The sequence below is a fragment of the Apteryx rowi genome, unplaced genomic scaffold (genome assembly GCF_003343035.1).
Source record: "Apteryx rowi isolate R43461 unplaced genomic scaffold, aptRow1 scaffold_1028, whole genome shotgun sequence".
Lineage (NCBI taxonomy): Eukaryota > Metazoa > Chordata > Aves > Apterygiformes > Apterygidae > Apteryx > Apteryx rowi.
In genome coordinates this window covers 131,196-158,340 of record NW_020447229.1, presented here as the reverse complement: position 1 = coordinate 158,340, position 27,145 = coordinate 131,196, and the positions used below count along the sequence as shown (strand labels likewise).

Here is a 27,145-nt window from a genome sequence, read left to right as displayed (position 1 = left end):
CACAATTAATTATTTACAATTCTATTCCCATAGGGATACTTGGTGGGAAGTTCTTGGAAAGAGGTCGCATTAAGAAGCCTGGACAGGAGCTCTTTAAGAGTGAGCCATCTGAATACTTCAAGGCTCAGAATCTGTTTGTTGGAGCCAGAGTTTGTTTCCATGGTCACAACTTTCTTTTGGTGGATGCTGATGAGTATGCTTTCAACTATATGGAGAAGCATGCAAATGAGGTGAAGCTGTCTCTTGCAATTTTTTGTTATCTTCCAGAAATGTATCTTATCTATATCATATTTTTTCAGAATGAATTATACTTAGTTTCTTCACCCCGAAGTCCAATTAATCTTGAAAACACAGGAAATGACATGCTGCATCAGATGAATGGTCTATTGAGCCCGGTGCTCTGTCTCTAGCAATGGATCTAGGAGATACTAGCTAGGGAGAGCATGCAAGCCTGGTGACTTTTTATAGTGCATTCCCTCCTACTTCCTCAGCATCCACACTTCTTGTATTAGGGGTTGTTAGAAGGTATATCCCTGCCTATTCCTTCTAGAGAATGTTTATGGACCTATTGTCCCTGAACTGGTCTAATCCCTCTTTGAACCTGCTGTTACTGTCTGCTTCCACAGCTTTCTGTGGCAGCAGGTTGAAAAGTTCACTGCCTGCTATGTAAAGAAGGATCTGATAAAAGAAGTATCTTTTATCTGTTTCAAACCTACCTCCTACTAGTTTCAGTGACAGTCCTAGTGTTGTGGGGTTTGGTGAAGATCCCCATTCACTTTATGCACCACCTTCATGATTTTGTAAACTTCAGTCATACTCCCCTCTCAGCCTAATCCCTTCCAAATTAGAGTCTTTGCCTTTTTTAGTCTGTCTTTGTAAGGCAATTGTGAGATGCAGAGACCAGAACTCTGCACAGTACTCAAGATGTGAGAATATCCAGTTTAGAGTCTTACTTATTAATGAGGCTATTTCATTTATGATTCAGTTTATGTGTGTTCATACATAATTTTTCTTTCAAAACATATCATTTGTGATATTGGAAATTCATTTCACAGCCAGGAATTCAGGCTTACTTTTTGTACTGTGTTTCACTGTCTTTTGCTTGTGCCTTCAGAGGGGAGAGCAATAATTAACAGAGACTTAGGGTGTCTTTGGTGATATATACTTTATGTTACCAGTCAATACACAAATGGTTAGTAGAATAGCCTTCGTTAGCTAAAAACATAAAAGTATTCAATAGGAAGAAATGCATTGTCCTATGGAAGTTGTCACAGAAGTCAGAAAAAGAATGGATACAGAGATGAAGAACTACAGAAAGAAGAGTCACAGAGTGTTTTGTGGGATTTTTTATTGGCTTGATAAGAAAGGTAGATGTTCCTTTAAAAAAAATTTTTTTTTTAAGATGTAGCTTGTGCTGAAATATTTGAATAAATGTAACCTGGTATACTTGGAAATTCCTGTTATGTGCAGTTCTGAACCAGTCATTCTGAGACACATCTTCAGAATGCATCAGGTCAGGAACCAAGGAATTTTTGCATCTGAGTCTTCACAATGTGACCTTGAACATTGCTCTATGGGCTAGACTGTGATGTGAGGCCTAATTGTCTGGGGCAGTGCATATGCTTCATTGCTTGTGGTGGGGCTGTAGCATGATTTGTGCTTTCAGCAGACCTTTTGGCTCACAGATTCTCCAGAGATGCCCTTTTCTTTAGGCGTATTGAGAACAGGTCTGCAGAAATTATCCAGGAGGGTTTAACAAGTTACAAGATACTCTTCTCTGCTCTTTTTTGTCCAGACCTTTTGTGGGTGGAGAAAGGAGAAGGTCTGAGTTCAGATTCTGCTTGTTCCCTGTCTGCCACCTCACCAAATCCTCCAGGATGCCAGTAGGCCTAGAGTAGCCTTGGGAACTGAGAGTGTCAGTCTTGATCCCATTGTGCTGCTGAGGTAGAAGTGGATGCAGTCTGAGTCTGTACTGCCTTTGGGCTGCACGTGCTATGCTCACTCAAAAGAAAATAGCAGTCCTGTGTCATTTCTTTGTAAAATAATGGGGGCTAGCATCACCTGCCTTCTCTGGAATAATGAGGAAGGGCTACAAAATACTTGTTGATGTAAAATACTATGACAACTAAATGCTTTAAGCAATAAAATACAAAGCTGTATTTCCTTACTGCTGAACTCTTAGTACTTATAGTACAATCAAAACCGAAGGTATTCTCCAAAATGGAGAGTGCACAGTTAAACTGTAAGTGTTCTTTGGAACTGCTGTTTGCACTGATTAATCTCAAAGCAAATTGATGAGATCTTATGTTTTCAGAGTGAGTGACTGTATATTATCAAAATAAGATCTGCAGAATGTGAAGAAGCAGCACTGAAAAATAGTTCTTTAAAGTGAATTTTGAAATGTGCTTCACACAATTAAGCTTTCAAAACAGCTGATGGAAAAAAAGCAGATTTATTCTCCCAATGATAGATGATTTATTCGCATCCTTTGAATAGAGTTCTAGGGGTAAAGACATACCTTGCTTTCCTCAGTTCCTCAGGGGATTCCATGCTCAAATCACAAGAACTCCAGGAAAAGTTAGAGAAAAGCAGAGATGAAAAAAGGAAGGTGGTTTGAAGAAGGGAAAGTAATTCTAAGATGACAATTTAACACTTATTTCTTAAATTAGAAAACAATTCTTTTACCTTTCCTTTTGAATAGACAGAAGATTTCCTTTCAGCAGAACATATCAGAACCTTCTCTGAAAACTGGTGAAAAAAATTCAGATGGAATGTTTTTCTTCTGGAAAATGCCGTTTTGCTCACATTTCTCTAGGCATATGTTGAGCTAGACAAAAATTTGATTAGATAAATGCGTTGAGGTGGGAACTGATTTTGCTATCATTGAAACATTCCTTTGACACTTACCGTATGAAATATTTGGAAGTTTTAATTTTCCATTTCAAATTTGTTTTTATTTTATTGTATTTAAATTGAGGGGGGAGGAAATCAATGAGTATTTTCATTTTGATTATGACCTGATATGAAAATAACATGATGTATCTAATTTTGAAAATGTTTCAGCACTCTTAGTTTCTTTTCCAATTTGAGAAAAAAAGATAAATTTAGGAAGTGTAAAATTGCTTGCAAAACAGAATATTTGGGTCCTGCACAATTTTACCTGTACTATCCAGGTCTGAAGAGGATTCTTTCAAAAGAAGCATCATTGTGCCTCCTTGAAAATGAATTCATCATCTCTGAAACAGTCTCAATTGTTCATACTTTGTAGTCTTCTGTTGTACAGGCGTAGAAGCTGATTTTGCTTCCATTGAAATCAACATAATAACCACTGACTTAAGCATAAACAAGACAAACAAAAACAGATTGTGACTACTAGAATGACAGCCATTACGTGGGAAGGGGTGAAAGTGGGTAGGTAGTTGTCTTCTTGTTGCTCAGACTCTAGATGTCTGTGTAGACTTTTGGAATAAGCAGGTTAGAAAAAGGTGTAAAAGTTTCTGCTTTGAAACTGTAGAGAAGGCAGATTTTTGAAGAGACAAAGTGCTTCGTCCATCTTTAAATGCTCTGCTGGTTGCTTCTTTCTGCCCAGTCTTTTCTCAATTTCTATTCCTTACTTTTTTCAGCAAAAAGATGTATGCTTACAACCCAGACAGTAACAGTTTTGGAGGAGAACTGAAAAAGTTGCCATCTGTATGACTTTTTGGTTGTTGGTCAAGCTGCTCCACACCACTGCTTTGCATGTCATTGCATGCCAGCATTATACCTGGAACAGTTTTGGCATGGGCAACAACTGTCTGCTCTAAATCTGAGGATGTTAATACTGTTCTGGCAGTGTCACAGAGACATTAAACAACTTTTTCAAGATCATTTTAAACTGATACAATGGTATAGACAGATTTTAGCATAACTAGGAGTGAGGCCTAATCTTTGTTATGATTAGGTCCTTAGTAGCAGTCATACCTAATTTCAAATAATTGCTAATTGAAACAGCATTACTTACTGGGAGAAATGGGAGAAGACCCTTTTCAGACAGTTCATTGTACTTTACAAGCTAGGTAGAGCAAGACACAATGTTAGAGCATATCTGATATTCAAAACTGGATTCAGCCTCTATTTAATGACTAAATACATAGATGTTTTATGTTAAAAAGGAGTATAGCAAATAAATCATTGAAACAGCCCTAACACAAGAATCTGAATATAAGGTAGAAGCTTCAGTGCTCCAGTTCTGTTTGTCTACATTCAATTTTATTTTAATGGCTTAGTTAGGAAGAAATAAGCATTCTTCTTACGTGGCAGGAAAAACTGGTTTCTAACAAATACCAGTCTGCTGATTCTGAGTAAATAAACCAAGACTAATATGAATGAGCATTTCTTTTGGAACTATTCATCAGAGCAAAGAGTGAAAAGATTAGTTTTAACTTGGTGAAATTAATTAATAGAGAATTAGGGGAGATGCAGCAGCATAAAACTAGGACCAGTTTATTAGATCTGTGTCTTAAATGTTTCCACTTCTTCTTTAACAGTACAATGCTTGAAACAAAAGTGGATGTCCTTTTATGTATCTGGAATAAGCTTTCTGAGAGTGCATGATCTGATGATTTTTTTTTAGTTTTTCATATTTTCAGGAGGAAGAAATTTTTCTCAGTAGCAGGCTTCCCTCCAAACTTAGTGCGGATTTGTGCATTTGAAATGAGACAATGAAGAAGCTAGTAATACTTAGCAGTTCAGCGTGGCCCTGCATCCCCACAGCTCTTGCTGGTACATGAATTGAATACTGCCTTTCTGTCTAATCTGTATTTCTTGCTTTCCTCTGTTAAGTTCTCCATGGCTGATATCAGTGTAATCCTCAAGAAGCTGAAAGATATAGCAGAACCTCGTTCTCGAGAAGTCAAGCAGATGTTTGCAGCCACTGATCCTGACCATACCAAGGTGATTGAGTATGACCCTTTCAGGTAAGATGGTGGGTTTTATTCTTTAACATTTAGTGGAGGCACATTCTCCAAAAGTGCATAGGGCATGACTATTTTGCTTTCTGCATGTGTTAACTGACAAGTGGCATACATTTGTTTTGCATTTACTTGGGGACTTTATGTGAAAAAGAAAGTGAATCCATGGCCAGGAAAAAGAAATTAGGTGGTTTCAAGTAAGCTGAACAGCACAACTAAAATCACAGAATCACGGAATAGTTGGGGCTGGAAGGCACCTCTGGAGATCATGTGGTCCAACCCCCCTGCTCAAGCAGGGTCAGCTCGAGCAGGTTGCCCAGGACCATGTACAGTTGGGTTTTGAATATCTCCAAGGATGGAGACTCCACAACATCTCTGGGCAATCTGTTCCAGTGTTCAAATCTGTCTACTTTTTATGGTGCCAAAATAAGGTAGTGTGAGGAAAGGTGGTTAAGCAGTAATGCATACACTAAAGGGTAAAGGAAAGCTCATCCTGACACGGTTTAATTAGCAGTTTTGAAATTCAAGAGGAAATACTTGAGTTGCCTCCTGAGAATAGTTGTTTGTTTGGGGTTTGAATCATTGATAAAGAAGATGGTCTTCCCAGAACTAAGGAGCATTGAAATTACAGGATACAGTAATAAGCATCTTTAAAAAAGATTGGAAAGCAGTAATGAGACCAATAATAGTTAATGCCTGGATAGTAGGTTCAGCAGAGATAGGGTAAGAAGAAATCTGGATTCTAGCAATGATCCAGATATGACAGTGGACAAAGGTATAGATACATAAAAGAGGAGAAGAAATTCAAGAGCAAGCTGACTGCAGCTTAACCCACAGCTAAAAGAACTGAGCGTATGAGCTGTGTTGGGTACTGGTAAAGTTAATAATGTGGAACAGAGGAGGAGTTTTTACGTAGAAGCATTTTGGGTTTTTGTAGTGGTAATATACTATATATTTAGGAGCTGTCATAATAACTAAGGTATATAGGTAGATGTATGTTGTGTGGAATGTCATCCCTAAAGAAATGTTAACTAAGGCAGAAATTACTAATGAAATATCTCAGGGGACATATAGATCAGCAGAAGGTCTTTCAGCAATTCAGAGTAAAAGTAATAAGAAAGGAAAAGCAGCCTCTATTCAGAAATGAAAAATAAGTGACTGGAGAGGGAGGATTCAAACCAAGGGAAGCCAGAGTCGTTTGCAATTTCTGTTGAAAATATTCCTAGATTGGTGTCAGGTGTTCTACTGAACAGAAGCAAGGTTTTGAACTGCTAACTGTATTAAGAAGGAAAGTCTTATTACTAGAGTAAGAAAGGGAGAAAATTGAAAGATAAAGTACATCTCAAGACAATTTATAGTTCTTGGGAAAGGGGTTTTATTTATATGTAAAATAAATGTTTAAAATGAAATGCATAACTTAGTCATGGTTTTAAAACAGATTATGCAAAAACAAGTTTCAGAACATTTACATCACCAAATTGGTGGAGCACATTTGAGGAGGAATGATTGTGCTTTTAAACTGTAGGAAAAGATTTTTCTTTTTTTTTCTGCAGCTGTCAACAGTCTAGCAGCTCAGCTTAGCATAGAGATATTCTGTGGCATGGAATAAGGTATGTCTTATTGTGTGCTATTGAGGCACTTCTTTCAGCACACTCTTTCAGCAACCAAGATGCAGTAGCCCTCTCCGAGTAAAAGAGAAAACAGGACAATCCACATAATAATGTTTTTTTGGCCCCACTGTTCACATTGTCAAGTCTGAGCGCCTGCTAATGGTCTACATGCCTCCTGCAGTGGGACCTAAAGGGATCTAACAGGAAGCATCCATGCTGCCAGAGGAAAAATTTGCCTCTAAGGAACACTTCACTTTTGCACTTTCTAGTGATAGTTTTTTTTTTTAACGTTCATCCATATTACACCTAATAATCAAAAGCTTCTTTTTGTTTTTTATCTATGTACCTGATTTTTTAACAATGGAAAACTTTTTTCATGACAAAGGCAAGAGAACACTTCTTTGCCTCTATGAAAAGTCACAGATATCTGTTTCTCTTTTGGTTTTGTATTTTCTTGTATACATTATTGTTTACTTTTAAACTGTTGTGGCATTTCACAATTATAACCAACTACAAGTAGTTATTTTTAGTACACGCAAATATCTATGTGACAACTTCAACCAGCAAAATAATCCTCTTTTCTTATCTTAAATACAGCTAAAGCTGTACCATGATCTGAATTTCGTTGTTCAGATTTCTTCCTTTCCACTTACATAATTTTACATGAGCTACATTTTTAAAGATACACCCATAAATATGATGTAGAGAAGCATAATTGTAATTACACAATTTACTTGGACCATCTTGAGAACCCAAATTTACAGCAAATCATCCAGGAAATAAACACATGGCATATACTGAAGTTATCCCCATCAATAATAAGAACTACTGAAAGCTTTGTTAAAGAGAGAGGAAGATAAAATAAGTAAAAGTTAGATGCCTGCATATCAGATGGTCCTACCCTGAATGGTTTTTCTCTTAAGCTACTGGCAAGACCATTTGCTGTTAGAGACAAAGAACCATGTAGGTTTAACAAAGATGCCTATCTTTAATTCATCTTGTGAAGTAGCTCTCTTAAGCAATTAATTATTATTTCTTTTTTTTCTCTACCAAATTCAGATTGCAATCTGTCTTATTCTTCTAGAATAAAAAAGTAAAACAAAAGATAAACTGTGGACAAAATTGTTGCAGCTTGCTTCTCTTTGTCAGGAGGAATTTAGATGTAATTCTGTGTATGAATCCTGGGTCTCTCTCATCAGTCTCTAGCAATCATAAGAAAAATCCTTAATTCCCAGATGAGACAATAATTTTATCTGGGGTTTTGGTGACCTGATTGCCACTGACTGACTTAGAGGATGTAAGATTTTAAAATCCTGACTCTGCAAGAATTCTGTGCCATGTGTGGAAATCCAGTCCGTGAAAGTATTCACATGGGTAAAGCTATCTACATGCTTTCAGCTTTGCAAGCCTGAGCATTTAGAAAGCCAGTCTTAATCAGGCAGTATTGTCTTCTACTTTATGTTTGTAGCAATATCCAGCAAAGAGGCTCCATTTTTGACTAGGTCTCTGAATGCTACTACAATATAAATAAGTAATTTATATTATAAATAAATATAAATTTCAGTAATTGTAATAATAAGAGTGATAAGAGTAATAATAATGTTAATAGATGGACCAAGTTTTGGTCATTGAGTTTGCCTAATCCCAAAATAAGACTTTTTCTGGTGCTGTCAACAACTTATCTTCTCCTTATATTTATCTGCTGGAAATAAAGGATCTTTCTAACTTCTTTAATAAGAAAAAGGCAGCAGTTGAAGCCAAGTAGACTCTATATAGGGTTTAGCATCCTTTGTTGAGTAGCTGTGCGAGTGCAATCATATTCTGGGCTACGAACAGATATCTTCGTCTGAGCAGAACCACACAAGCCTCTGAGAAGAAGCTAGTGAAAAATTATGTTTCTTGGTAAAATTTTGTGTTTTGGAGGGGTGCTAAGTTTCTGTCCTTTCAATTCGGACCCATTAGCAGAAGCATTCAAGATTTTAAGTATTCTCCAGCCAGCAGTTTGAGTCTTGTGTCAGATATTTGTGCATCACTAATAATTTATTCCATTTGTTTTCAAAGACTTATATCATCACAGTGATGCACTATCCTCCAGGGTGCCACAAGGTACAGTTCTAATTGCGTCAGTGATTATGCTGAAGTTTATTTTTAGTGCAATTTATCCAGGAGTATCAGAGAGAGTTAACCTAATTTTGACTAAGACACATAGGCCTATGTTGATGCTTGCTGTTAAAAAAAAAAATCCTGTTAAATGTGAATTCACCAGAGAGAGACATTTGGAAGCATAATGCCATGGTACAATTACATAAATCCAAATTTGACAAGAGACCTTGTAACAGTTGGGGTAAATTATAGTTCAAGTCATTTTTTCCAGGAGAACTGGACACCTCTTAGATTTCCTTGCATGCCTTACTGCTGGTGCTTTTCTTTCCTTATGTTGTGTTAACATCCAGGATAAATGAAGAGCTCTCTAATCATCGAAGGTGGCATATTCCCTATTGCAAAGATTATATCATCTTTAAAATCAGTCCTCTTCCTTCCCTCTCCCCCCTCTCCAAAACAGAGAGAGATTATTCTGAATTATAATTACTAGTTTCTTAAACTGCACAGTGTGTATATCCATTTGCTGATATCTCCACAGATGCCCTCAGGGACCTTACCCCAAAATCACTCCAGTGCTATTATCAGTAACAAGTCCTTGATGTCAAGAGGAGCAGTCATTCAGTGTCAGCACTGGCCCTTCACTCAGATCTCGGGAACGTTTCCTCTTTCACAGGTTGGGCTGATTCTTCTAGCAGCACAGGCAATCCCAGGAGAGCTTGTGCTCAGGCTGTTCCCTGCATGGGATTAGGTTGTCCTCTGACAGTGTTCAAGCATCAGCTGATCTTGTCACTGCCTCCTATCCTCCTTCTTGCCAGGAGGGCTTGTGATTACAAGTTGGGTGTAATTTCTGCCTTTCTCTGTGGCCTGTTCCTGTTTCCTCTCCCTCAATTTTCCCCTGAAAACTGCCCAACAGGGCCAGCTTTCACAGTGCTCTGTGGAGTGTGGCTTGAGGCTTGATTAATATTCTGTTCTTTGTTGGTATCTTCTGCCCCACTTCCCCTCTGCCTTAGGAAATTCTGTCTGTGTTTTATGAAACAGTTATTGTACATGCTTCATGTTTACAGATAACTAATCATATGCTGCAGAATGAAAAATATATTTAGGAACAAAACAGGATAATATCTTATAGAATTGACTATCTTACTGGATATACTCAGTGACAAAATGAATCTCTGCTAATGTTTGATGCTGGTAAGACATTTGCAGGTAATGGGCTTCAAACATGACTATTACTTATTTTTGTTTGTATAACCAGCTTCAGAGGAAACATGAACATCTTCCAAAAGTTTAGAATATGGGTGGTTTCCAGAACACCTCTTTGAACAGACCTGGATTTCAAATTTAAGTGAATTCATTTAAAAACAGCATTTTATGCCCTAGTTGTTTCCACAGGTATTTAGTGACTATTAATTGCTTTTAACTCTTCTACTTAACACTAATGTAGGTTGCTGTTGTTTTTGTGAACAGAAATTTGATAGTGAATATCACTGATGGAGCGCTGTCAGAACATGAAATTATGACTCTTGGGCGCTATTACAGCATGAGAGATGACTCTGAAATGGATGTCCACTTCCTCCTTGCAGTGGCTCAAGAACAACTAAAGAAAAAGAGTTTTGAGAATTTTGGACAACTGTCTGCTGTGCTAGTATACAATGACCGTGAAAAGTAAGTTTCCTGTATTAGACCTAGGCTGTGATTTGGAAAGGTCCGCTTTGAAATCTACCTACTTCCTGGTTGTTGTTGACCAAATGATACACTGCAGTCAAAGACTATTACTTTTGATTTTAGCCTCTCTCTGCACTTGAAAGTGGACAAGCAAAGGATAGCCTTTTGTCTCATTTTCATTTTGTCTGTGGACTTTCCATTATAGCTGCTATATTGAACATCCTGTGACATAATCAGATGCTTTGTCACAGGCAAATCACAGTATTTTAAATCAAAGAGGAAAAACAGTGATTTACAAAAAAAAAAAAATTGTAGTTGATCCTTTATATGAATCATTTGTCCTTTTTGTTCTCTGATGAAACAGATTAATATTTTCAGATGATAAATCAGAATCTCCGAGTGAGAGAGAGCAACGACCATGTGAACTTCATGTTTCTCAGGTTTATAATACTGAAATTTCATAAAACATGTTTTTATTACCTCTAGCCCGATATTCTTGATATGTTTTCTTATCCACAGAAACATGTACTTGAAATAAACCTGGAAAATACATAAAGTAGACTTCTTCCCCTCTGTTTATGTTTGTTTAGACATGGAGTACTGCCCCATGAGATGTGCAGGACTATTTGCAAGTCCTTCAGGTTGCCACTCTCTGATGATCTTCTGCAAGCTTTACTGACTATGTAAGTCAAAGGTGACAGTATGACCTGCATGCATGGGTGTAAATCAATATAATGTAACATATGCTTACTGAAAGGAGGCTGTTGAATATCTACTGTTGACATATTTCTTATGAATTTGTCATTTATATAATTTTAATGATTGAATGATTCTGATTTTGTCCCTATACACATACAGGTTTTCTTATTTATAGAATATTTATAATTAACTAAGGCACATCCTTAGGAATGTTACTTAGTCTGGCTTAAGAGATCATCTGGATTTTGCCTGAATTCTATGGAATTAGTCTTATGGGAATTAGCTACTGATATTTATCCTTATCAATGAGATTCACATTTTTGCTTTCATGGTACCTGCATATATGTAAAGTAAAAATAATAATCTTGTGGAAGCACATTATGTAAATTTTAAGAAACAAAAGATGAATACAATGAAAATGTCATTTAATCAAGTAGGCAATATTAGTAGTAAATGAGAGTGTTTTGCTACCCCTGTTATTCTCATCTGAAACATATTTTATTAAATGTTTTAAAAGGGAAAGGGAGTTTGTCAGTTCCAGTATGTGCATGATTTCAGTATTTTTCTGTAGCACATTTAATGTATTTGTGACAAAATGCGTGACTAGCTGTGTTAGGGGGAGAAAAAGTGAAAAGAATTAGTATTCAATGCACTCATATCAAAGACTACAGTTCAGAGTAACCTGTAGTGTTTTGAACACTCCTGTCATGGTGAGTTTTGCTTTCATGGCCCACTCTCCTGGTAATAGGTTTAAATACATGCTCATCGGTCTCTTCTTTCCTGTATGGGAAATCATTAAATGTATTGCTGGTGCCTTCACATTGTGTAAAATGCAGGAGCCTGTCTTATCATCTGTCACATTTAGATGCTTTCAGGTGGACACACTTCTTGATTTCAGGAGGAGTTTCAAACTAAGCTTCTGGATTTATCATATAATGAAAAGACTCTTGTCAAGCAGAAATATGGAATGCTTTTGATAAAGCATTTACATACTGCAAGCAAGACTTCTTACTTCAGTCAGTGTCAAAAAGACTGCTTTAAGAAGCCTAAGGGTCTGTTTTCTACAAAGCCCCATTCCCCTCAGACCCAAAACTTTCAGAATACTTAGTTCCCTGCAGTAGCCAGATAGATGACTTAAGCAATTTGTTGGCCATACATCACTTCTGACAATTGGGTTACAAGCATTTGTGATCAGAAGCATGTCTGAGTTTTAGCATTAATCTAAAACTCATTCTTTAGAACTCCCACTAAGCTGCCCAGCACAAAAAGTGCTGGAGGACAATTGACATACAGTACTAAACAAGGAGTTCTCATAGTTTCCACTTCACAAAGACTGAAATTGAATAGATGCAACCAGATGAGAGTCTAGAGGTTTTCCTTTATGTACTAACTCAATGCTGATGAAAAACAGACAGTCCTGACACATCATAGGCTCCAGAGACATATTTATTGTTTGTGAATTTATACTAGGGAAAACTTTTGTGAGATGAATCTCTTCTCTCTTAAAAAGTCTCAGTGTAGGTAGTTAAAAAGAAAAAGCCCAGTACATTATAATAAAAATTAGAGATAAGCTTAGAAGGCAAGAAGGGAACTTAGGCCTGAATTCACAACATTTCACTCAGCTTTAGACCGGTACCCATGACAGCTGAACTAGGATGTAGTTGCTCTAGGTTCTTGCTATAGGCAATGGAGAAAGAGAGAGGGTTATTTCCTCAGCCTGCTTAAGAGCTAGATTTCTAAATTACCATTCTTTTTCCTTTGATTCTAAAGGGGTTGTGGGCAACGTGTACTCCACATTTTGGTATGAGAAAGTTGAATGGAATAAAGCTGGGCCATAGTATTCAGTGGAAGAAGTACTCCACATGATAAAGTATTATGTATCATGCCAGTTCTATGTTACAATATCAACTGCTTTGAAAGATTGCAGTGTATGTGATGATTCACTGTACTGCAGAAAATAGGGAAAAATGTCATGTTCTGAATGATGTGTGCAGTTGGCACTGCCTGGTAAGGCCATTGTTTCATGAGGGTGCACAGACAGGAAAAGATTTCCTGAAGTATATTTGATAGCAGTTAGTTTCCATTAATCTAAAAACCAAAGAGTAGAGTTGGGTGAATAAAATTTAGCACTTTTCTCTTCCTTCCCCCCTGCTTTCTCTAGTTTTCCTTAAGACTGAAGAATCATGAAACAGACAGGTACTGTTAATGAAGAACAGTCTCACTCCTTGGGAGTTCAGTGTGTGCAAAATTCCTCCTTGTCAACAATATTCTTTCCCTGTTTTTAGAGGAAGAAGCATGTGATTCCATGTCCATTGATGTTTCTGAAGCAAACAGTGGTAGTGTTTCTAGTGTATGAATCTGAATTTATGAAGGAGGAAAATGGTACAATAAAAGTTGTTGGATCAATTCCCACAAAATCAGTGTGTATAGCTAATGCACTAGCTGGACCCTATTCAGCTATAAAATGGTATTAGACAATGTGATCAGATAATACTGACTGAAGACTGAAACTATATGTTTATTCAGCTTTACTATCTAAGATTAGCTGGCAAAGACTTTCTGTAGGACTTAATGGTTCTATTTTTCCATTTTAAAAGGTAATACCCTTAAAGTATTTATTATTCACATTTGTAAATTACAGCACAATAACCAGTCTCTTATTAAAAGCATGGGATGGAACTAGGAGTTACTGTCTGATTTTGTGGTCACCTCCAGATGATGCAAGATTTTTCTCATTTACCCTGCCCAATAAGCATTCCGTTTCCACAGAGTGCAGGGGGGGAATTAGCACAAAGGGTGAGAGGTTTCATAAGACCCTTTCAAATTGTCTGCTTAGAGTAAACTTATATTTTTAATTGTTATGGGATGGTGCAGTAGTAGGATTTAGGTGCCCAAAAATGTGTCCATTTTTTCAACTTACCAGAGCTGGCCTATTAAAAGATATTTCCGATCTCCATCAGCCTTGTCTCACTTACAATTTTTTAATTACAGTGCAATGCAGTTTTTTCATCATAATGTATTAGGCGATGCAGATGGTACACATTTGTTTCTGCCAGAAAACTGCAATAGTTATTATAAGCATTTCTTTAAATTTATGCAGGCATAATGAACAATTATAGTTTATTTAATAAACAAATGTTGCTGAAGTGCTTAAGTAATGAATTTTAGCATTTTCTTTTGCTGTTATTTTTATTTACTGCAAAGCTAAGTGTATGCTAACAAGGACTTAAAAAGATGCAGTCCCTTCCCCAGAGGGTATACAAACAGCTGGCAGATAAGGAAAGAAAAAAATGGAGGGAAGGGGAAGGAGTGGATCACAAGTATACAAGTATTACAAGTTGATGCTTGTGCATTAGTTTAGTTGTTAAGTATACATCCCTATTTTTTAAAATATGTCTTTTAATTGCTATAAGAAATGCCTGACTAGTTCCTCTCACCTCCACTGTACTGAGGTGAGTCTATTGAGCTCTGGGGGAGGACTTGTGATATTGAATCTGTGGGACCAGTCTGTGGGGGTGAAGCACTGAAAAGCTGATCCTGCGTGTCTCAGGTAGCAGTGCCCTCTAACAACGGGCCTGCTACACATTCTTCCCATTTCTCATGTCACTACTAGGTCATGTCAAGACACTTTCATCTGCTCAGCTTTTCCCCTGTTTGTGGCTGGATGTTCCTTAATAACTTTTACCACATTGCTTGCCTGTAATTCCATGCTTTTTAGGGTTGACCTGTTTCTTTTCAGCAACTGACCCTCTTCTCCTGCTACAAGTGTCCTGGTAGCAGACATTAAGATCAGAAATGGTCATGAGAGACAGAGAGACAAGACAGCAACCRTTACTTAACTGTTACTGATCAGTGGCATATACTGGTCTGTGCTTAAATCTTTTCATATGACCAGTTTGTGAACCCTTAGGCATATACCTTTGTTATGCAGGGGCTATCAAACAGTCTGAAGCATCCTAACGTATTCTGTAAAGTTAAAGCAGCTTAATGGCTCTCCTCTACTGTTATCAGATTGACTTCTTAATAAACTTTCATCAGAACGAAGGAATTCAAAATCTGTACATGTACGTTAACATTTGACATAAMTGTTTGGGTTGCAGATTTCTTGAATGGAATAAAAAAGTATTTAAAAGCAGGATTTACTCAGCAAAGCATCCTCAGAAGCGATCATAAGGTGACTTAAGCAGATTTTTCACGTCTGGAGTATTTCATTGTGGTTATATTTTTAGAAGCAGAAATGTAGTATTATTTCTGTAATATCAAAAAGAAAAGAAAGCTCTGCAAACTGTGGTAGGGATGGGGGAGTGATTTTTTTTTTTCATAGTCTAATATCACATGGGTTGGTGAAGTCATAGGGCAAAACTGAAGAGAGACATAGTTTCAAGAGATCTTTGTTGGCGTCTTCTTGATAAGACAAATCTAATTTCCTTTGGTGAACAGCACTGTCATTTTCAGTCATATTAACTCCAGCCATTGAAATGTGTGATATCTCTGTCCTACTAATGCAGAAATTGATAACATCTCCTCATTTTATCCGGTGCTCCGGGCCAAATTAGAAGTATGTGCATTTAGTAGGTTGGTAGAACAAGTGGCGGTARTAAAGAGATCTAAGGAATGGTAAATTTTTTTGGATTGTGGTAGAATAATATTTTAAGATACTTTCTGTAGGTATTTAAATATGGGATGTAGGAGTCCCATTTCTGGTGCTCATGTTGAAAGCTTTGGTTATAGTTAATGATTCTACTTCATGTTTATGTTGTTGTCTCAATTTGCTAGTGCTGTCACATCAAAGGACTTTGCTTCATGTTAATGTTTGCTGAAAGCAGTTGCAGTGCTTTCTTTGACTTTATTGCTTCAACATAAAGGTTTAAGTAATTACTCACCTTCACTTATTTCTTATTAAAAAATCCTACTCACAACTGTGCATCTCAGCAGTGGACTTTCTTTTGACCTTTCAAAACTAGCAAAAAATAAATTATATTCTATGAACATAACAGTTTAAAACATTCTATTTAATGAAAACATAAATATAAACAGAATGTCATACTCCAACATTTCTCTAAAGATTTGAATTCTATCATGTGTATAGTATTACAAAAATTTGTCATGACAGTTCTGAAATTCTAAATCTATGTGCCACAGCTTTCTTCCAAGAAGTATCAGCTTTTTCATTGTCTTGTTACTTCTAATGCAAAACTCCTTTCTCTCTGCACTTGCCTTCTGCAAAAAAAACAAATGAATAAAAACCACTTAGAAGTGGGAATGGTAATTTTTGTGTGTATTGGATGTATTCCACAAAAGCCTGGTTCTTATGAAAATGTTAAATTGCATGTGAGGTGTTAAAAAGAAGAAAGCTATAATAGAAAGGTTTCTCATGGCAGTGTTTCAGACTCCCACTTAATACTAGTAACAGTAGCATTCTTGGTCTGACTTTGCTTTCCTCTTCAGCATAACTCACTGTACTTAACATTTATGTTTATCGCTAGCATCTCTGTTTGTTGCTCTCAGTATATTTTATTATTAGCTCTCCTGCTGACTATTAAATGAAAGGTGTGGGGGGAAGGAGAGAGAGGATGAGTTGCAGTTTATTGCAGTTTATTTTGTCACTAGATTTATTTATCTTTTTCTTCAGTATTGTTTTACCAGTTTGTACTCCCTTAAAGTACCTTCATGCTTAATTTTTACCAGAACCCTCCCCAGTGACTGTATGGGTTTTGAGGTGCATGTTCTGTGCTGTGTTATTTCTTTTAGAACAACATAAAATAATTTTCTAAAAGACTTGTTTCCTGCAGACAACAGTGTGTAGCTGATCTTCCTCCTGCAYGTGAAATAGTATTTGTCTCACCAGAATATAGTATGGAATTGTTTTGCCTGACTTTTTACATCAAAAAAATAAGTATTGAGTCTAAGTAGTTACATATATCCCTTCATAGACACCAGAGAAGCACAGACACTTCCAGGGGACCCTCATAACTGACCCAAACATATATAATTAGTCCATGGAAATACAGAACAATACTATAAAACAACTGCCAAATGACAAGGGTTGTGATTTTAAAATATGGCTGTTAAATGATAGTTTAGAGAACTGTATACTTGTCAGCTGAAAATTGATCCCAAGGTTTGTGCAAACAGCATTTTTGAAGGATTGCTTATTTTTAAGAAATGGCTGTAGAAACCAAATAAACTAGGTTAATTGTGTTACAGCGTAGCTCTCTTGAATCTTTCCACCAGTTTCTTTCTACACAAAGGAATTCTACACTGAGCATCCAAAATCTGTAAAGTTGTCACCAGTTGTGAGATTCCAGTGTTAGAAAAGGTTGGGCTATGGTTGAAAAGTAAAATGAAATTAGTTGAAATCTAATCCATTTCTTAAAGAAATGGAATTTTACTATGAGATACAATAATGAGCAGTAAGTATTTATATGAAAATGTAATGTACAGTATAGAAGTCCTGTCAGTTTTGCAGTGTTTCCCTTTGTACTCTTGCCAGTGTTTGTTCTATAGGTGTAAAATTTATTATCCAAAAAGTGATTTATTAGTATGATGTAAGAGAACATGATACAATTGTGTTAAAAATTCCATTTAAACTTGTGTCATCATATGGATATTCTGCTTAGGTTTGAAGATGGTCATGAGCAAGTGGAGTATAAGAAGCTTCTGGAGGGGCTGAACTGGAGAGAGAATCAAATCCCTGCTTTCCAGACAATAAAGGTTCCTCTCAAGGTAAAACCAATGTTTTTGAATAAAAGAAACAGTATAACCAGGACCCTGGGATATTGATGTAATTTGGCCAAATGTAGTAACATGAGTGATTTATCCAACAGAGGTTACAACAGTTTTTGGTCTTTGCATGTTTGTGCCTGTTTTCTTCAAGTAATTAATTTTTTCTGGGAGGTTTAGAATGAAGCAGAGAAGTGACACAGGGAAGAGGAGTCCTGTAACTCACCTGTGCCTTGTAGGTATCACATCTCTGAAACTTTTTTCTAGAAAAAAAAAGAAGAGCGGGGGAAACAGTTGTATTTGTCTGTGAACAATGGGCGTGAATACCGCTTCTCCCACAAATATTGTTGTCACACAAATGATCTGTTCACTTGCTAGTATAGCCAGGAAATTCTTTAAACTCCACTGACAATGCAGAAAATAGGCTATATATTTTTTATAACTCCATGGAAACTTGTACATAATACACCACAACCTTGGTAGGCGTACAGCAGGAGCAGCATTGAGGGATCAACTTCATATGTCTCCATCAGCCTGCTACTTAGGGTAAATAAAAATGCTCTTCCAACAAATTGCATGTATTAATCTAATCTTGCCATCTTGTGCTGAATGGAACATTTTAAAACAGACTGTGTGTAGGGCAATTATGCTGATTTTTAAAAATCTCATAACAGATAAATTCAAAGCTCTTCAGCCAACATGTACTTTTGCTATTTTGGCCTAGCCAATATGTTGCTATGGTTGTACAGAATATCTTTCACTGTATTCAGACAGTTTAGAAGTATAGCATTCCCTTAAATTCAAGTTCAGCAGTAACATATTTCAACCAGCATTCTGCAAGTACTGTGGTATTAACCTGACTATTAACCTGACTATTCTCTCTTACTTAGCTTACAAGCTGTTTCTTCTGTAACATCTCAAACTGTCTGTGTCTAGTGAAGGTCCTATCCTGCTGATTTGCTCTGATTTACATAGTGGTTTCTTTTTCACTTTGTAATGGAGAAGAATTTTTTCTTCTTGTAGAGATAAAATCAAAGCCCTTCCATGTGTCTTATACAGTAGTCTTGTGTTCCAAAGTATCATTTAAGTTTTGTTCAGTGGGTGTTCTTTATTTTTACAGATGAATTCTGTGCTTAAGCTATAGCCTCTTGCTCTCAAGAGATTCTGTCAGGATAAGGGGCCGCGTGGACTTTGGTACGGCACAAGCAGAAAGTCAGAGCCTGTGCGCTGAGGATTTTTGCCCTGAAGATGGTGCAGAGCTCTATAACAAAAAGTTGGGGTGAAAGAAGCAGACACACAGATTCATTTGCTGTTTAATGTGTTTGACTTTTTTCCTCCTCAGCTGCATTGCTTGTCTAGCTATCGAGCATCACCTGATTTCTGGCAGGGGAGGGAAGGAGGCTCCCACCAGGTGAAGGTGGGGTGCAAGTGACAGTGGAACAAAGGGGCAGCATTCACAGGTTGAAGGCATGGAGGAAAAAGTGCTTGTGAAAGAAGCAGGAGGTTGGAGCTGACATTCTTGGTTCAATGTATGTGCTGATCAACATAAGAGATGAGGTTGTGCTTGGGTGAGAAGGAGACATTATCTTTGCTTGTGGATGGACTTTAAGAAAGTGGCTGATGCTTGAGAGCCCTAGCTGAAGACAGCACATGGGATTTATGTGARGAAGGTTACAGCTGAAGTCAAGAAGGAGGAAAGAGTATTAGTAGGAAATATGCTCATTCATCTGCAAGCTGGGATAATCAGTTCCTCATTGGCTCCAAAGCCTTGCTATATCTGTTATACTGACATATAGTGATGATTTTTAATAAACTGTGTCCAAATTGATGGCAATATTGTTTATTCAGTTTTATTCACTTCATTATTTTGTTAGTTAGCTGCAAAACCTAGACTAGATTTTTGGTGCCACACAAGAATATTTTAATTAAGACATCAACAAGAAATGAAAAAGATCAGAGAAAGGAAGGGATTTAAATACTGTTGAATCTTTCAACTTTAGAATCCAATCACCATTCTGTTCATGACCTGCCATGAATTACTAGTAATAATTTTGGGGTGCAATRTCTGTATTTGACAGACAGATTTCAGCAGCAGAGTTGTACTTGTTTAACAGACTTTTTTCTTCTTTCTTTCTGTCTCATTATTTTGTATGATTTTTAATGTCGAGACATAGATAACTTGCAAGACTTTCAAGACTTCCAAGTGTATGTGCCTTAAGGAAAACAATACATTCTTTAATTTGAATTTTTCTGTAAAAGTGCTAGTGATAGAGAGTACTTTTTAATAAAATATTCTGCCAGATTGATAAAAATGTGCATGTAGTAATCTTTTAAGAGGATGTGCTTTATAAAGGTCTACTATTTCACAGAAGATTTCTATGTGGAAATAAGGCAGCTCATTCAATCATATATTGTGCAGCTTTTAATTATTGCTGTTTTCAACATTATGTTCTAAGTTATTCTCTGGGTTACTAATTTCAGTATGAAGATGACTGGAGTGGACAACTACCATCCCTTCCTGTGAAAAAGATCAAATACTTAACTCTTCTGGAGGATCTGTTTGGCCAGGAAGAATAATCATCTGATCTATGCAAGTCACTGCTTTCGGATTAGTGTTTCAGCTCCAAAGCTTGCTTGGGCAGATACTGAAAATATTCCTTATAAAACAAAAAGTCAAAGATGTAGGTTTTATTGCATTTAATTTCTTATTCCAGCATGGAAGTATACTTCATGTGTTTTTGTAGCACCTTCACAGTACTGTTCCATTCTTATACAAGCATAATTAAAACTATACCCTCTAATCTTTGTGTTTGGTCATATGAAGAATGTACAAGTACTAAGAGATCTTTAAGTCAAACACAGCAAAACATGACTGACACTGATTTGTTCCACAGACAAAAGAGGTTGTTGGATGACGTCTTACAATTTCAAGTCAGACTGTATTACCACAATGAGGTAATTCTGTTCCAATTCTCTCTCTTGCTTTTTAGCTTATATCTGTATTTCCGCCATATCCCTATGCTGATGCTTAAGTACTGTTTATGTCAAAGCTTGTTATTTTACAGAGGAAATAATAGCAGGATTTTAGCACAGTGTAAAGTTGCTCTGGTATCAGAGAGAATTATAGCCTGCCAATACAGAAGTAAATGTTCCAGGCATGGTATGGAACCTATCAGTTATTGCTTTTTGCTTTAAATATGAGCCACATTAGTCACCACCCAAATTTACTTGGGTGAAACATGTATGAAAAGATGGTATTTCAGTACAATTTTAGTGAGCAGCTTTCTTACTGTAACATTGTACTTGCCCTTTGGAAATTAATTGATACTTTTCTCTTTGATCAAGATTGTGATGACAAAGTGGAGTTTCTGTTAGCATTTTTATGTCATCTTAAGCTTGTGCCAGCTCAAAGCCATGGTTAGATCTGAATTTACTGCATGCCCTTGTGATAGAGGTAAGTGTCCCAGTTTAAAGAAGGGAAGAGCTGAGGTGAAGCAGGGACCTGACTCACCCATGATGACTCAGTAGGTGATGGGGAGGATTTGTGAGAGAGGTCTGTGCCTCTGGCTGGTGCTGGGGAACTGACAGAGTCATTAGAATGAGAACCTTGGACTTTCTGTGATCTGAAATTATAGTTCAGTGATAAGTGTTTGATTTAGAAGGATGAGAATTCAATGTATTTAAATATTCAAATTGAGAGAAAGACAGTAGTTCAGAAAATAATTTAATTCAGCAAATCTGTATTTTTCTAAAAGTTGGAGATCAATTTTAGATTTCTTATTTAATTTTAGAAACTGCACTGTATGATAGTGTAAATTAAGTTTCTGATTATATGTCATCTATCTAGGCCCCCAGCTCCTAAGAAGAAATTCCTTTCACTCTATATGGTAACATATGAAGCTTTAGTCAGCTTTTTACCTTTTTCTGTCAGCAAAAGAGGACTTGAGGCAAGGCATAATCATGTGTGTTGCTGCTACTTAGGAAGATGTTTGCAGTAAAATGGGTAAGTGATGATCTGTCCAGAGGGTCAAAAAGAAAGCTGTGAAAACTTGTTAAAGCACTCCAGGTTGTAGACAAGACCATATACTGCTCTTTAATCCAAAAGAGGAAAATAGTTTCTTTCATGACAAGAAGATCTGACCATGGGGTTAGTGTTGAGAGCCAAATAAAAGAACAACTGGTGTTTGAAATCAGTTTGATGAAAGCTGAAGATTTTTTAAACATGCCATCAAGACTGAGCTCAGCACTTTAAGTGGATGCAGTTGCCCTTGTAAATATTTAATATTCTYAGACTTCGGAAGGATGTGTTTCATTAAAGAAAATTTTGTACATCTAAGGGGTTCCAAGGAAGATTGGCTTGTGAACATTTAGAACTTCCCAAGTATCTTTAAGAGACAAGAAATTCACTTTACTTTTTTTTCCTTTATGTGCACAGAAGAAAGAGGAGCCTCTTTTCTATAGGAAAATTAGTATATGGAATATAATAGGGAACATCATTTCATGTGGAACACTATGTACAGGTCTGGTCAGTCATGGTCAAGAAAGGTGATTTCAAACTAGAACCAGTGCTGAGAAGAACTGCAAAGGTGATCAAGAGAATGGAGATATGAAAAGAGGCTGGAGGAACTTAGCTTGTTTAGCATAACGAAATGAAGGCTGAGTGCTCAATGTAAATATATTATGGATATATATGCCAGATGAGGAGAAGATCTATTTCAGTTAAGGACATTGGTGGCCTGAGAACAAATGGATATAAATTGTCATGAATATTTAAACTTGGCTTTTAAAAAAAAGTTTCTAAATCCTAAAACAATGAGGTTCTCTAACAGCCTTCCAAGAGCAAAGTACCCAGTTAATTTTAAGATTGAGATGGCTCATCTAATGAGATTAATTACAGGATGTGATGCCTGTAAATAGTGAGGACTGCATCTGATATCAAAAGGTTCCTTCTGGTCTTTGAGCCCATGGAATGAGGCTTCTTTCATTTTGTTTTGTTTTCCTTTTAAAAAGAAGTATATGGAATTATCAGATTTCTGATGCTTGAATACTTCCTAATGAAGATCCATGTATTTTTGTTAATACCCTCTGAATTTTTTTTCCTAATTCTCTTTCTCCTCTTTTTCCATGTATCTCACATAACTCCGATGAACACAAAAGGATCTCCTGGGAATAGGGCAGACAGGGTCTGAAACATATTTTCAGTGCTTGTCACAGTGCTCATAATATGTCATACACTGTGGTGTGATGAGTTATAAACACTTTTCACCAGCCTTTTTTACAAGCAGCAGTGCTTCCAAAAGGAAAAGCCTTAGCCAATCAGCAGTCCCATAATAGTCTTTGTATACTGTGACTTAAAGCATATGCTGCCCAGAATATTTCAACCCCTCCTCTAATCCTGCCACCAGCTTCTTCTCTCTTTTCACATTGCTGATGAGGGGCCTGGATGAAGACAATACCACAAGATTATGTTTCAAGATGGCAGGAGGCCACAGCTTTAAAGCATGCATCGCATAAAGGAGAAGGCAGCCTTCACAGTTGCCATTAATCTCAGCTCTTGATCTCTGTATGGGAGCCAAAGATATCTTCTTTCCACAAGTATCTGTGCTCTATGGCAAGAGCGAAGAGATTCACATTACGGTACTGGCTCCCCATCTCTCTGCTGGGGTCTGCTGTGTGTTCAATGTTAATTTTTATTTCCTCAACTTGGGATTTGAGAATAAGAGGCTTAATGTTCTCTGGAATAGCTGCTGCTGCAAGCAAATGACAGGCCACAAGCAGCAAAGGTGACCTGTCCTTGTGTGCAGGTAGTACACTGTTTAGCTTACAGCCTGCATCAGCTTCTGCTCATGGCCAATTAAGAGTGCCTGCTCTGGTCACCGACAGATGGGCCTCCCTCAGACATGGTGGCCACAAGCAGCTGTAGACAATCTAATTTACTGTGGATAAAAATACAGTTCCTTATCAGGCAATTATTTTTCTGTGTCCTGCCCATCATACTAGTATTTACTGTAGTCTCCAGCCAAAGTCAGATCAGCTCTTTTTCATCTACATAAATGAAAAGGTGTTGAAGTCCTTCTGCGTTTTTGTCTTATGTGTTGATAGGAGCTGATCGCACTACATGGCAGGAAAGCTCTTCATAGAAAAAGTCTGGGCCCATTTGAACCCCGTGTCTGCTCTCTTATTTGTCCTCTTAGCCCAGGAGACAGTTCTGCCTCCCCAAAAGCAGATTTTCCATCAGTAAACTGCAGGGATCCTCATGCCACAATTACCAAGACAGAAGTTTTCAGTCACCTGACAGCATTTGGAGAACAGTAGTACATATATCGCTTAAAATAATTCACTAGCCTGTTGCTTACCAGATGCTTCTGCATGTTTCCATGGTTCAAGACAGGGAATTATAGTCATTAGAAAAATTTTCCAGTGGTTTAAATCTTGTACGCGGGTATAGGTTATTCACTGACATGGAGGATAACATTAGTTCTTTAAGCAATAATGTCCTGCACCCTCAGTAACTTATCCATTACATATCTACTCACTTATAGCACATTTTTTCCTCTTTTGAGGTAGCTTAGCCCTCCTTTTCTGGCCAGACCAAGAGTACAGTTAGGTCAAGCACAATGAGAATATTTTGGGGAGAAGGGGGAGTGGGGAAGAAAACAAAATGGTGCTATTTTATCATGTTTGTGAAGAAGTTACAATATCAGGAGGAAAAAAATACCACAATCTGAGGTGAGTCAGATGATTAAAAAAAATTTAGGATTTATAGAGTAATGTAGATAACATTTGAGAGAGAACCATCTTGAAAGATTTTTAAAAAAATACTATTTGCTCTGAATTAATTTCTTCTTGTTTGTTTAGGTTGGTGACTAAGACCCAGTCAGATTCAGCACTCTTGTTTTTAGGCAATGTTCAAACAGCGAGGTGGGAGTGCAGGAGAAAGTCCATGCCCCTACAAGTTCCCAATGTAAAGTTTAAAGCCAGTGAGGGAGCATAACCAGGAAGAGGAAGTGAGCTAACATAGGTAAAAATATTAAGATTATAGATTATATAAACTCTTCCTCTCCACAGCTGGGCATTTCTGAATCATTTGGAAGTTTTTTCTGGTATGTATTATACATAAATAAACTAGCTATCCTCGTCTGCCCTTCAACGTAGCCGTCTGTCCTCTTTGCTCTCCTYTTTCATCAGACTAGTTTCATATTAAGAACTACAAACAAAGAAAAGCAAAGGAGCTGATTCATGAACATCTCTGAAACCTGATGCTGATTGCTGGCAAGCAACAGGGTAGGATGATTGGTAACAGCATAAATTTATTGTATCACTTAACAGTACTTGAGAAAGCTCCTTCTTTCAAAGAATTTTGTCTTGAAAGACAAGAGGAGGATATTTACAGAGTTGCTTTGGCAGGTGGGATGCAGCCTCCTCTATACGAGCATGAGGTTTACAGGTGAGACTTGCCTCCCTTGTCTTCCAATGTCTCCAGTGCAGATGTCTGCACCTACACTCGCTCTCTGGACCCCTTGTTTGCCAATGGGAGGGTCACCAGCACTTCTAGCCTGGCCTTTTAAAAATATCCACAGGAGGATATCCATCCAGTGCCACTTTCTCTGCACTGACTATGAAGCATTTTTAAACAAGCTATGTGTAGATGTCTGCACTGCTGTTGGGCAAGATGAATCCCAGCCTTGGGGTATATCAGCAGTGAGATGCAGCAAAGCGAGTGCTTGGCTGCTTCCCACCCTTGCTGCAGGAGCTGCCGCGCTGCAGTTGCCATGTTATGGGCAGGAAGGGCTGAACCTCAGACACCTGTGGGTACTTTGGGTTTTGGTGTGACTGACCTGGCCAGACCACACAGAGGGGAACTTGTATCCATGCAAAAGTGTTGAATGTGCATGCAATCTTTCACCCTGGGTATTCTGGAGCTTAGGCTAAAACTGTTTAGTTGGGCTAAAATCAGTGAAATGAAGCACTGGTTGAAATGCTATCTGAGAGAGAGGGATTCTTAATTTGAGGCATTTACAAATTCTAGCATTGTAATAAAAAACCATCATATGAGAAGGTAGCAGTGAAAGGAGGTAATATAGAATTGTTTGGACATGTTTACACAGGCTATATATTGTGTGTTGTTATTGTAGTTCTTTTGCAATATATGCTAGCAATTAGCAATTAAATTCCCATTATGGGATCATGTTGGTAATTGAGATAAACTGTAAGTATGTAACTCTTTTAAACCTTTCTTTTAACTAACCCAAATACTGTAGTACTTATATAATTTAGAGATAATATCCCCATTAGTAGAGTTTATGACTCAATAAACAGCTCCCACAACTTAATAAAAACCAAAACCATAAACACCAAGACTATTAATGCAATAGAATTTCTGTGCCTCCCTCTTTTCTTGGTGGTCTAGATAGAGCAAAGGGAAATGCTATCTCAGAAAAAACATTTATTCTGGCTATATAAATATAAATGAATTGTCTTAAAACCCATCTGGAAATTTCCTATCCTTCCCATGTCCCAGGTGGTCTGGCAACAGTGATGCATTCTGCTTTTGTCTGCAGGCAAGAGAAAAAGCTCCCATTTGAAATAACTTACAAGAAAGCATATCATGTAAAAGTGCTAACGGTATCCTCACCCTGCCTCTCCCTTCTAGAGAACTGGGAACAAAATCTCCTCTAGAGTTAGGATTCAGTGTACTTTTCTATGATCATTATTATTATTTAAAGGAAAAGCATCATCAAAGTGCCTGGACTTCACAATTGTTGAAGCCCTTTGCTGCTGGCATTTTTCTTCCAGTTTGACAGCTAAATGAATTCTAGAGAAGAGTATCTGTGTGCCTGGAGGTTAATACAAGCAGAGCTTTTGTAGCTCAAGTCTCTTTCAACTTGAAGCTGAGGGAAGTGATTAATTAAGCCATTTGCAACAAAAATCAACCTTTTCCTTTGTCTAAAATAGCAAATGCATTGAACTTTATTTTGCAGTGTGGTAGGGCACCAATCTGTTGCACAATGTATCACCTCACTTTACTTATTTTTCTTTTCACTTATTTTTCTGCTGAAGGACGTTTCTTCCTGTGTTCTTACACTCATATTGTTTGAATTAGTCAAAATGCATAAAGATTTTGTCTTCTCTAGCTGGCCATGTTCAAACTGGTACGAACAGCTAGAAGTATGCTATAGAGCAACTGCCCTCTCCTTCCCTTTCCCAGTAAGTAACTCTGCTAAATATGAAATGTTTCATTGTTGCATCGTGCCTTCTGTTTTGCCACTTTTGTGTGAGAGTTTGTTTCCAGAGTAAGCATCTCAAGTGGCTGTTGAGATTCATGTCTTTCACCTCTTCACTGTTGTATTCATGACCTTTATGCCTACAAGGGAGTTTGGCCTTTAGGACCTCAGG

The 27,145-nt window shown here is 37.3% G+C and overlaps 1 protein-coding gene across 1 annotated transcript in view; it reads left to right on the top strand.

The window, feature by feature from the left end:
• The window catches only part of EFHC2 (EF-hand domain containing 2), a gene marked incomplete at its 5' end in the record, with an annotated part of 49,503 nt that extends 29,177 nt beyond the window's left edge, over nt 1-20,326 (top strand). Inside the window, 6 exons of the mRNA XM_026065763.1 lie at nt 34-230; nt 4,822-4,955; nt 10,130-10,327; nt 10,918-11,010; nt 17,647-17,752; nt 20,231-20,326. Coding sequence (XP_025921548.1) covers nt 34-230; nt 4,822-4,955; nt 10,130-10,327; nt 10,918-11,010; nt 17,647-17,752; nt 20,231-20,326 — 824 coding nt within the window. The remainder of the gene's footprint in view (nt 1-33; nt 231-4,821; nt 4,956-10,129; nt 10,328-10,917; nt 11,011-17,646; nt 17,753-20,230) is intronic.
• Nucleotides 20,327-27,145: the final 6,819 nt, after the last annotated feature.